The sequence below is a fragment of the Pteropus vampyrus genome, unplaced genomic scaffold (assembly GCF_000151845.1).
Source record: "Pteropus vampyrus isolate Shadow unplaced genomic scaffold, Pvam_2.0 Scaffold1, whole genome shotgun sequence".
Classification (NCBI taxonomy): Eukaryota; Metazoa; Chordata; class Mammalia; order Chiroptera; family Pteropodidae; genus Pteropus; species Pteropus vampyrus.
Genome location: NW_011888782.1, coordinates 6,998,268 through 7,010,415, shown reverse-complemented (window position 1 = coordinate 7,010,415; position 12,148 = coordinate 6,998,268). Strand labels below are relative to the sequence as shown.

Below are 12,148 nucleotides of genomic sequence, written 5' to 3'. Positions count from 1 at the left end.
TGGCTGTTGACAGAAAAAGTTTGCTGTCACTTTAATCAGTGGTTGTCAAAGTGTGGTTCTTGTACCACCATCGGCATCACTTGGGAATGTGTAACGCCCACCCCAGACGTACTGAATTAGGAACTCAGGGTTGGGGCCTAGCAGTTGTGTTTTAACAAACCCTTCAAGTGATTTGAATGCACATTCAAATTTGAGAGCCACTGTTATAGATTATTAAAATACAGTGTGCCGGGAGCAAATGGAGGGGAGCATCATGGGTCCCTAGGGAAGACTCCTGAAATAGAGACAATATATACCTAAATCTGGATATGTGCACATAGTACTGTCAGTCTAAGTCCAAGTCAAGCTTAGAATGTTTCTCCCTGGGGGAGCAGGGTACGGTTTCCGTTTTGAGGAGGCAAGATCATTCATTTTTGAGCTACTCTAAATTTTATCCTTTGATAAAGTCAGATTAATCTAGAGCTGCATAATTACCTCACACCATTTTAGGCCATCACAGGATTGATTTTACCAAGCTGTATCACTTTTAGGAAATTATACTAAAGAGCACTATTATACAAACTGCTTGTGAAACATGGCACTTTTTTTGTTAGCATGTCGATGAGTCCGTTATTTATTTTTATCACATGCATTCTTTTTATTAAGAAACCCAGTCTTTCTACAGGAAATAACTGTGCTTCCTCTAAGTATCTGGTTTGTTTTCACCTCAGAAACAGCATGAATTTTATACTGATTGTAATACCTTTTTGACTTGGTCACCAGGAAGCTCAGAGTCAATTCATTGAAACACATATAGTTTGTGAACATGATCATATAGCATACATTTTGTGTGATCTTTTAATTTAGGTTTTATTTTCATTTTTTCCATCCTTATATTCTCTTTGCCCTGATTTCCTCACTTTTTTGGGTTCTGTTTAATTGTACTTATTTTTCTAGGCAGCCTCAGAACCCTTTTAGAATGAGACTAATATAAATAAATAAAGCTTATAAATAAATCAGTGATGTGATACATCATAATTTTGATATGAAAAGAAAAGAACAGAATAATTTTAGTTTATCTCAGAAGGAAAATATAATATTCTTTTCTCCAATGTTGAATACAGCTTTGAAAAAGTTATGCTTGATCTACCTTATCTTTAAAAAATCTAGGTCACTCATTGGCTAATTTATTTTATTTGTTTTTATTATTTATTTATTTGTTTGTTTGTTTTTAGATTATGGGCTAATGTACCCATGTTGTACTAAGGAATAAAAAGTGGGTTAATATTCTTATTTAAGTCTGTATTAATTATGTACGGAATAACACTAGTAGATTATCAATTACATATCTCACAAAACTGTGTTTAAAGAAAATGTAAGTATTTAACTGTTCCTCTGGTTTTTAATAGAGACCAATTGCTATTTATGGGTAATTTAAAAAGTGATTCTTCAGAATTAAAATATGTAAGCTAAAATAAGTACCTTTTAAACTTTACTCAAATCCAAGATCTTACAAAGATGATACCCAGGGAAATTTATATAGCAGTGGTATGAATAAAAAAAACCTACCACATTACGTAGTGTTCAGCTTTTAAAAATTCTTCATTTTAAATGTAATTAAGGCAAGACGATCATCTTAATAGCTGTTGATTATCTTAGTGAATCACCAGGCACATTCCTTATGATAAAATTAAATTAAGCAAGGAGGAAATTACTGAAAATTATTTAATGCTGATATACCTTTTAAATAGTAAACTTTTAATATGCACAATGCAGTGCTCAGTGTCCTCGAGGAGCTGATTTTTATGAGAGGGTAATAAGATGTGAGTCTTCCTAATACAGCTGTAGGATAATTTTTGATTATTTGAATCTTATATTGTTGAACGCCCATTGAACTTAATGGAAAAATAAAACAGAACAAATAAACCGTGATTTTCTAAATGAATCTTCTTGGCTTGAAGATTAGTTCTGTTATTTATTGACACAATACATCGAACATCATTCCAGATAATGTGTAGACTTTCCATTTCAGGAACTTAAAATCTAGAGGGGAAAGAATGTATCGTGTGCCAGAATGGTCACAGCAGAGTCCTCAGTTTTCAAAATTAGTCTATATAATTTCTACTCCTTTTGTTTTATTATCCAGGAAGCAGCCGAGATGGGGTGATTCATTTTAGGGGACAACTGCATTCAGTGACAAAAGTGCTTTTACTCTAAAATGTGTGAGCAGGAGCTGGTAAGGAAGATAGACAGTTTTTGAGAAGGCTGCAGTGATTGGGAGCAGGAAAGATTCATTAAATATCTTGCCTAACAGCTCATTGTTGAGTAGGTTTTATGCTATATGGCATACCACCATCAGACTGAATATAGTCTAGAAAGTAAAACGCATGATTCAGATTAATTTCATGGGCCATACTGTTGTAACCGGAGCTGGTTGCACTGCAGTAGCAATTCCATAACTTGACAATGTGTCAACAGTGTTGATACCACAATGGCTCCGAAAAGGGGACATAGGTTTCATGTAGTTGGTCTGTCGGGAGCATGGGGGCAATGTCTTGTATGTGATGTGTCCCCCCACTCTCCCACGAGACAAATGGGTCAACTTTTGTCAGGAGTCACATTTGACGCACAGTGGTAACCTCTGCCTCAGAAATGTATAGTGCTTTACTTTGTGCCCTGTCTGTAATGGTTGGTGTGTTGCCGTGTCTGGTACATTGATGGATCCAGGTAGCAACGGTGACAATCTGAATGGTTCATTCTCAGCCAGAAGCTTGATTCCAGTCATTCCCATCAGAGAATGGACCCTTCTCATGGTCATCTGTATGAATTACCCAGATGTCTCAACCAGTAGCCACGATTTGCTTCCATAGTTTTCAGACTCAAAAAGAAGTGTCTTTAATCTTCTAGTCTGTAGTTTTCCAAGTAGCAAACCAAATAGGCAGACCCCTGGCAATAGTCCAAGTGTCAGTAAAACTATAACAGATTCATCAAAGGGAGTATTGGCCAGAGCCATGAGAATAGCCTTGAATTCAGCTCACCGAGTTGAGTGACTGTCTATATTTGGTCCTTCATAGCTTCCATTGGGGTTTGAAGCCACAGCAGCCCAGAGAAGACCGCTTGTTTTCAGGTTAGTGAACAAGGCCCAGGTACTTAAGGGAGCTTTTGTGAATTGAAGGTTTTATTGAGGCAGTGGCTTTGCTTCAGGTGGCAAAGGTGAATAAAATTTTTCCAAAAGGATTGCTGCCCCTTTTCATGGAAAGCTGAGATGTTACTAGGGCCATCTTGATTACACCATTGCCATTTCACAAACGAGACTCATTAGGCCCTTTCTACCTCGTTAATCATTGAGTCCAAGTTGGCTCACCTCAAAATGCTTATTAGATTGGAAAGTCACAAGGCCTCCATAGGTCAAGTGTTCAGTTTCAACAAGAGCTCAGTAACTGGCTAATAGCTGCTTTTCAAAAGGTATCTACCTGGTAACCAGGTTAGGGGGGCAATGAGTCTTAAACCTCAAGGGGCATCTCCAAATGGAGGTTGCCTCTCTTTTCCAGAGGTTCTAAGTGGCAAAATCATTAGTCATAGAGACTTGTGGCTCAAAGGGGTTTTGGGGTTGTGGGGCCCCAAAGCTACTAGCAATTCTCTACTAGCAATTCTCTATGTGTGGCTCTTCTTGATCATAAGTGCCCCTGGCACTTAAGAACATTCACAGTACAGGCATGTAAAAGTATGAATACCAATGACCCAGTTAGCGGTGGAAGTCACAGAAGTACTATATTGCTAGCTTTCCTTCTCTACTTCAAACAAACCCTGCCCAACCCCACTAGCTACACCCAGACCTCTCCTCCCCCTGCAAACTGAGTAAGATGATGACTTTGGCACCCATATCCATAAAAGTTTGCATCTCTGCCCTTCTGAGTTCCATAGCAGCCTTGGACAGATGCATGTGGCCCCTGATCCCCCTTAGGGACAGGGAAAACTTGGTCCCACATCTAGTCAACTTTCTTCTCAGAGCTGCTGAAGTTGGGGTATGGGGGTGGGGGAGAGATCAAGGGTGCAGAGGGAGAGAGTGGCTCTGCACCTGGTGAGTTAGAAACGTTTACTTTGAGTTTTGAGTGGTATGGTGGTGGCATGCAGTTCAAAGGAACCCCCAAAGTTTTCAGTCCACACAAATGAAAAAAACCACTGATGTTTTTAGTCCACACAAGGCCCTATATTGGGCAGCAAAGTCACCGTTATTGATGCTATTTCAGTTTTGAAGACCTCTTGATTCAACAGCCACAGCCCACATTGCTTTTTAGATAGGGCTGTGGGGTTTGCATTTTTGGTTGACTTGGGCTTACAGCAGAGGCTTTTATAAAGGAGTCTACTTTAAACCAGGGCATTTGTAGCTCCCAAGTCAAGATAATATGTTTTAAATTCTCGTTCTGTTTCAACATAAGGGTTAGGAACGTTTTCTAGGCCTACGGATCTGACTGCAGGAATTTAGAATTCAATGGGTCAGTTTCTCATTCTCCAGGGATCATCTTCATCAGCAGTGTAAATCCAATCCTGGGCATAAAAGTTGAATATTAGTCAAGGAGTCATTTGTGATTTACTTTGGGAGTTTGTACAAATTTCTTATACCAGCCAGGATTCACTGCGAAATTTTACTATCATCTCTGAGTGGATTTAAGGTTAGCTTGATAGACTGCAGGAGGGGCTGAATGTTAAGATGTCCTAGCTCTTTGCATTTTTCCTCAAGCATTGTGTGCTCTGTCCCCTCATCTCCGCCAAGTCAATCAGCCAGTTTCTGCCCAGAGCCTTCATAAATTTCCCACCTGTCACACTCGGGGGAGGTGCTCCCGTCTTTAACTATCGTCTGAAGGGGAGCTGAAACTTCCCCTTTGCCCCCTACCAGGGTGGACCTTAGTGCTAATTGTTGCAATGGGGGCTGAGTGACAAATTGGTAGCATGTCTCTCTTGCCCGTAGGAGTGTTAATAACAAGCAGGCAACTGTCTTTGAATCTGTCTCCCTGTACTTGGCCAGCAGCTACTTCCCTAATTTCTCCTCATTACCAGGTAATGGAGTGGGGGATCACTTACTACTGCCCAGTTGGGACACCAGGACACTCTGACAGCATGGAACATTGCAGAGAGTTATCAAAAGTACACAATTTTGGTCAGATGAAAGGTTAAGCATGAATCATGGTTACATCTGCTTGAATACAGTGTACATAGCATAATTTAAAGAACAAATTATTAAAATAGAATGAATAAAGATTCTGAGCCACACCCTTCTCCAGCCAGGGCTGAGATTTCTGTGGACATATCAGGTGGACACAATGAGGACCAATCGTGCTTAATATTTGACTCCTCTAACATGAAAAATAAGACAAATTTGTTGAATTTATGTGATAGGACATTTTTTCTTAAATGAAATAATAGATGTTGCATACTCTGCTCTTGAAGACAATGCTCACTTCATTTTTTTTTTTTTTTCTTGTCTAACAGAAGGGAGATGGGGTGATAGATAAAGCTGAGCTTTGGGAAGCTTGTGATCAGGCCAACTTGCACTTAGATGAGAAGCTCCTGGACCAGCTCTTTGACTACTGTGATGTGGATAATGATGGGCTGATTAACTATCTAGAATTTGCAAATTTTCTTAACTGGAAAGATAAAATGCCTCTTAAAGAGTATGAAGAGAGGGTCATCATTAAAGGTATTTAATTTTTGAAGTTGTGTTAAATTCTTAAATGGATTTTTATATTTTCATTTTTTTCTAGGAGCACATCTCAACTTTAATATTATATATTTAAAAATAAGCACATATGTGTGTGTTTATTTATTTGCTTGTTTATGCAATAACAAATGTTATCAAATTCTTTCCTATAATAAGAAATAACATTTGGTATTTCCAGAGAGAGGGAACTGGGTAGCTGAGGGATAGGATAGCAATGAGACTCACTTTTAGACCTATATTTTTGTATCTTTTGATTTTGGAACCATGTGTTGTTACTCTGGAGAAAAAAATTAAAAGCAAAATAGTTTATACAGAAGCCCAAAATATGAAAGATGGTTCCCGAAAAAGCTTTTTGGAAACCATTGTCTTGGAGTAATTAGCTCCCCACTCCTAGGAAAAGTCAATGGTAAAATAGAATTTGACATAGAAAAATTTGTTTTAAATTTTGTAAAAAAAAAAAAAGAAACATAATTCTTACCTTTATTTGAATATTTTCATGTTTACGTATTAGATTCCTGCATCAATAATCATATATAAATATACATATTTGTGTGTGCATAGGCATATATTTTAAACATAGCTAAAATCACAGTGAATGTACCATTTTTATTTGGTTTCCAAATTTAACTTTGAAATTTCTATGGAGTGAAGAGATACTTTTATGGTTTCTGTAAACTTCATTTTCAGTTCCCTCATGCTGATGTGTTATGAATTACTAAACCATTTCCTCACTCTTTGAAATTTAGGTTATTTCCAGACATTTTTAAAGTAATATGGGCAATGCCGTAATGATTATCTCTCAAAAAGCTTTCTGTTTCTAATTATATCTCATTTCTTATGAATGTTATTATTATCATCCCAGAAGTAACTCTCTTTATATATTTTCATCTTGCTTTACTGATTTTACCAATTTGCAACTTTATCGGCTAAGAAGGTTTTGCTCCAACTGTATTACCATTGAGTGTTATTTCAAACATTTTGTAATTTAGTTGGTATATAATGATGCATCATTTGCTTTAATTTTCAAATCTTGATTATTAGAGAGGATCGACTATTTAAAAAGGTTGTTTACATTTTTTTATTTCCTCTTGGAATATCTCTCTTCTAAAAAGTGAAGATATTACTGTTTTTACTTTTATTCCTTGGTCATGCCGTTCTGCAAGGCCAAAACCAAATTTTGGGCTTTATTGATGATGTGAGACCCTACGAGTTTCTGGGACAACCTTTCTCATCTATCCACTAGGAAGGCAGTAGCATTTTCTTTAAAGAAACTTTTTATAGAAACAACTCTACCCCAATCTTCTCATAAATAGAGTGGTTCCCCCACCCCCGCCCTTGGCATACAGCTCATGAAGTAATGGGGGAAAAGCAGAAGCCTGTTTTCAAACCAGACAGTTCTTCAAACTGTTCCTGGTTTTGGGGTCCCAACTTCATCAAGCCATTTTTAGTGGAGTTCTCTTGAGGGTTATCTTCTAAGATAATGGCCAGTGGGTCAAAAGGGGCTCAGGAATTTTCTTATATAAAATTCTGTCTTACTATTGACTTCTGGAGGGAGGCTGTACTTACTCAAAGACAGTGGCTTTTGAACAGTTTTCTGAGGAACTATTTTTCATGCTTTGAACAGATTTCTGCTTTTATGGGGTGGGGGTGGTGCAAGTAGGGGATTAGAGGATCTGGAACACTGGACCTGAATGCTTTCATGGCAGCAGCTGGCAGGTGCTGAATGCGGGGGTGCAGACTTTAGAGAAGCGTGCCTTTTCTGGTTTGCTATAGTTCCTACTCCACTGTAATACTGGGGCACCATTTGCCTCTAACCCTTGCTTGGGTTTTCCCAGAACTAAGAGTTCTTCCGGAGATTGAAAGAGCACAGCGCCCTCTAGTGCTCTCTGTGGAGCTACCAGTTCTGTGAAAAACGTGTCAGGAATTTACTCCTTAATTTCAGAATTGACTCAGCAAAGCAAACCTGCAAAAGAGGTCAGAGTCTTGCAATTTCAGTTCTACTTTAGGGCTTTCTTTTATACACTGGTTTGAAGGGAGTTGTTTAGATATTTTCTTGAGCTCACGGTAAGTTCTCATCTCTCCAAATGTTACAATGCATGGGGCTCCCCACCATGATCAGATATGTGTGGAATTTACGACTCCAAATTTATCTTTTTCTATATCTCCCTAGGGCACAGTCCTAGGAACAACTGGTAATCCTGTAGTTCAAATTAAATATGAAAATAAACTCTATAAAAAAAGAGGAAAGAAAAAAATAGATCTACATTTTCATTTGCTCTTTCAGATTTAAAAAGCTTTAATCTAGAGAGAGTGGAGTGGCAAAAAGAAACATTAGACGAGGTTCCAATTTCCCGGTATATGACACTGGCCTGGACTTGCCCTTTCACAGTGGGATGGTGGCATCCGTGGAGGGTTTACACCAGCCCAGTCTCAGTTTCCACCAGCAAGAAGAGACTAAATGAGAAAACTGATTTTGTTGCAGATCTGCAAGTACCATGTAGTAACTATTTCCTTTATCAACCCCCCTCCCCCGCTCTTTCTTCTTTGCTTAAAGGTAGAAAACCAGATTGTGCAAACCCTGCTGAGTCTAATGTTGAAGCATCTGAACCAACTCTCCTGATAAAGCCTGAAGATATTGTCTTAAAAGAACCAGGAAGCTCAGAAAGAACTCCCCGGACACTTTTGAGACCAAGAGATAAAGTTTCTAGTCACTATAAGACAACTTCTTCTGAGATCAGTGCAGTTGTAGGGGCTGTTCCTTCTCCTTGTGAGTATGTCACATTATTTGTTGAGTTTTAAAAGGATCTGCAACCATAGAAGCAAAGTATCCTTTCTTTGTCCTGGCATTATCCCCAGCCTTTATCTTCATTAGACTGTAAGTTTCTCAAACCCTAAGACCTTTCATTCAGTTCTGTATCTAAGCATTCAGAGAGGTCTCAATAAGTGTAGGCTGAACTGAGTGACTGTTAATGAAGACCCAGGTAAAATGAGTCTCTCTATATTAATTAAATTGAAACCATAGATGAGAACATGGAATGGTATGCACTGTAGTAATTCAGACTTGACCGAGCTTTAGAAGACTTTTAAACCACATGATTCTTAGCTACAAACAGAGTTGCCTTTAAATATTTGAAGAACTCTTACAAAACAATTCTCAATATCTTCATTCTCCATCTAGGAGTTTGCAAGGGCTGTCATAACAAGTACCACATGGCTTAACTAGAAATCTATCATCTCACAGTTCTGGAGGTTAGAAGTCTGAGATGGAGATATTGGCAGGGTTGGTTCCTTCTGGGGGCTGTGAAGGAGACTCTCTTCCAGGCTCCTCTCCAAGCTTCTGGTGGTTTGCTGGTAATCTTTGGTGCTATTTGGCTTCTGCTGCATCACCCTGATCTCTGCCTTCGACCTCACACGTTCTTTTGTGTGTCTGCGGCCAAATATTTCCTTGTTATAAATAAGGACGCCAGTCATACTGGATTAGGGTCCTACTCCAGTATGATCTCATCTTGGTTAATTACATCTACGATGACCCTATTTCCCAATAAGTTCACATTCTAGGTACTAATGGTTAGGACTTTAACATATGCATCTGGGGAAGATACAGTTCAACCCATAACACCCCATATCTTGATATAAAACATGATGAACGTTGGTTCTTTTGAAAGACTATTTTATGTTGGTCAAGATCACTTCCTTGGACTAAGGACATGATTTAGGATTTACATATTTTTCATAACTGGATTTTATAGACATGCTATACATTCTAGTATAATGAGATCTTGCTACCTCTTAGGATAGTGCTGTCTGATAGAAATATAACTGGAGTCATATGTATTTAAAAATTTTTAGTAGCCACATTAAGAAAAAGAAACAGGTGAAATTAATTTTAATAGTACATATATGTTTTATATATAATATATATCTCCAAAAATACTATCATTTCAATAAGTAATCACTATAAAATGATTAACTATTTCACATTTTTGGGGTACAAAATTTTTGAAATTCGGTGTATATTTCACATAGCACATCTCAGTTTAGACTTGCCACATTTCAAGTGGTCAAGAGCCACATGTGGCTGGTGGCTACTGTATATTGTACAGCTAAGTTACAGAATGTCTTCCCACTTCATTGATGTCCTAGGTTATCCCATCTATGGTGTTCCGACCATTCGGTCTGATATTCCTGCCCCCAGAATTCGCCGCATCAGTGATAGAACTAATTATGGTGAAGAGGGCAATGCCTATTCATTACTGCATCCTACCATCTTTAGCCAGAAAGGAGTGTTTGAAAGAGACTTCTTCAAGACCAGATCAAAAAAAGAGGTACAGCATATTGTTTCAAAAGGGTTGAAAGAAATATCAACTTTACATGAACACACAAACATAGGAATGTTTATTTATCAACAACTACTTAATTTTAGACATTTTAAGACTTAAGCTTTTATATTAGTCATCAAAAGTCATCAAGATCCTTCACTATAGGGTTCTTGAGGAAAATGTTCAGTTTAGTTGTGACATTTTGGTACAATTCCTGAAGTAATATTTACCCTATGATAGGAAGCATTCCTTTCATGTCATAGATTTACCATAACCTCTGTAAAAAAACCAGAAAAATGTTTTCCTAAGACACTCAACACTATTCTTAGAAAAAGTAAAAACGATCAATCCCTTCCTTGCATAAGTATCCTTATGGTGTTAGGTCTCCAGGACCAGAGAGTAAGCATGAGGAAGGCCGCTGTGCCACACTCCTTATGTACTACTATCATATGTCGCAGATTATTTGTAACACACAGTGATATAAAATATTCTGTCTTGTACTATGTGTCAGGCCCATGTATCTTTTTTTTTTTTTCCTTCTCAAGAAATATGGTCCTCATATCCCAGGTGATTTTCTTCCTAGGTGGGTTATAAAGCAGGGCAACCAGTTAGCCACTGCTGTTCTGAGGGCCATGAATTAATTGCAGTGCTTGGTCAGACCAGTCTGTCTAGATATTTACTTACGATCTAGGGAGCAATTGCTTCTTCAGAACTTTCATATCTGGAGCTAGAAATGAGTGAGTAGACATATGATGCTTTCTGGGATTTCAGATGAAGAAGGGTTGATGGCTTGAAAACTTACTAAATACAAACTTAATAACAGATTCCTTCCAGTGAGGCATTCTGCTGAGGTGGGGGAGAGAGGAAGGGAGAAACTCCGAGGACCATACCTGCTGGCTGGTTCCAAAGAAGGAACCCAGGATTTTCCCTAGAGGGTCAGAGAAGAGACTCCCAGACTCTGTTTTCACTTCCATTAATCACTCCAAAGGGCTTGTGAAATAGAAGTTCTGGGTTGCCACCAGTTCCTTAGCCCCCCAAATCTCCTGCTTGTTTCATGATGCCTAAAATTCTTTTAACTAGGAAGTTATCCTTTATCTCACAATTCTAGATAAAAAGTAAGTATCCTTAAACCTGGTTGGAGTAATAATGTTAACCTGAGAATTGATATGGGTTTCTGTAAAAGTATTGTATAAGCTAATCAATACACTGTGATGGAATGCTGAACTAGTTGGGGTGGGGGGTACCTCCTGAGGAGTGGGAAAGAAGGAAGAGAAATGCCCAAGACTGACTTGTACCACTTCATAAGTCCATTCTGCAGGGCATTATTTACCTGCCACTGGGTGGGGGAAAAATAGCAGGTATGCATAGGGACATTGAAGTGTTTTTGCTATATAGCTGCAGCTGCTGGAAGAAGCATTGTTCTGAATTTCAAGTGTATTTGGTTATACAAATTTCCCACAAGGGCATGTCATTTCTAGGAGACCTTTTAATTGGTGTTAAGATTCTATTTAATAGGTATATTCTGCAACTCTTCTATTTCTTTGGCTTTCCTATTCACTGTCTAACCTTTCATTTCCTCTTTTCTTTTATTCTATGTGTCATAGTAATTGTTTTTCCTTTTTTAAATTCAGTTTCATTTTTATCGAAATCTTTTATAACCTCTACTAATTCTAATATTTCTTTTCACTACTAGTTCTTATCTTCCCTTTTTAAAATACTTTCCCTGGGACTTGAGAAGCATGTTTTCTCTTTCTCTTCATTTCTTTTACTAATTATCATTACAGGGAGATTATTAATAACCAAAGCTTGCTAGTTTTCAATATGCTCAGATTTTAGTCTGCTCAGTTGCTTGTGTGTGCACAGTTTTTCTAGAAATTGCACACTCACACTATTAAAGTTTACAGCAGACCAGTAAGAGACATTTTTATGAACGTTCCTATTTTAAAGAAGAGAAACTAATATTGAGTGGGTTTACATGACGTACATAGGTCATAGTGGTAAGAAGTAACTGAAACGGAACTCAAATTTAGCAAGTATTCTATCTTTAACTCTTTCTGTTTGAATTTGGCTGCCTCCCTATAAAATAACCAGACACACTTAGAGTTGAAAGTAATTTTATATATTGGCTAGA

General features: G+C 37.9%; 1 protein-coding gene across 1 annotated transcript in view; it reads left to right on the top strand.

Annotated features, from left to right (window-relative positions):
* Positions 1-12,148, top strand: part of EFHB (EF-hand domain family member B) — an 80,356-nt gene that overhangs the window by 27,844 nt on the left and 40,364 nt on the right. Inside the window, exons 10-12 of the mRNA XM_011354883.1 lie at positions 5,470-5,677; positions 8,253-8,465; positions 9,842-10,023. Coding sequence (XP_011353185.1) covers positions 5,470-5,677; positions 8,253-8,465; positions 9,842-10,023 — 603 coding nt within the window. The remainder of the gene's footprint in view (positions 1-5,469; positions 5,678-8,252; positions 8,466-9,841; positions 10,024-12,148) is intronic.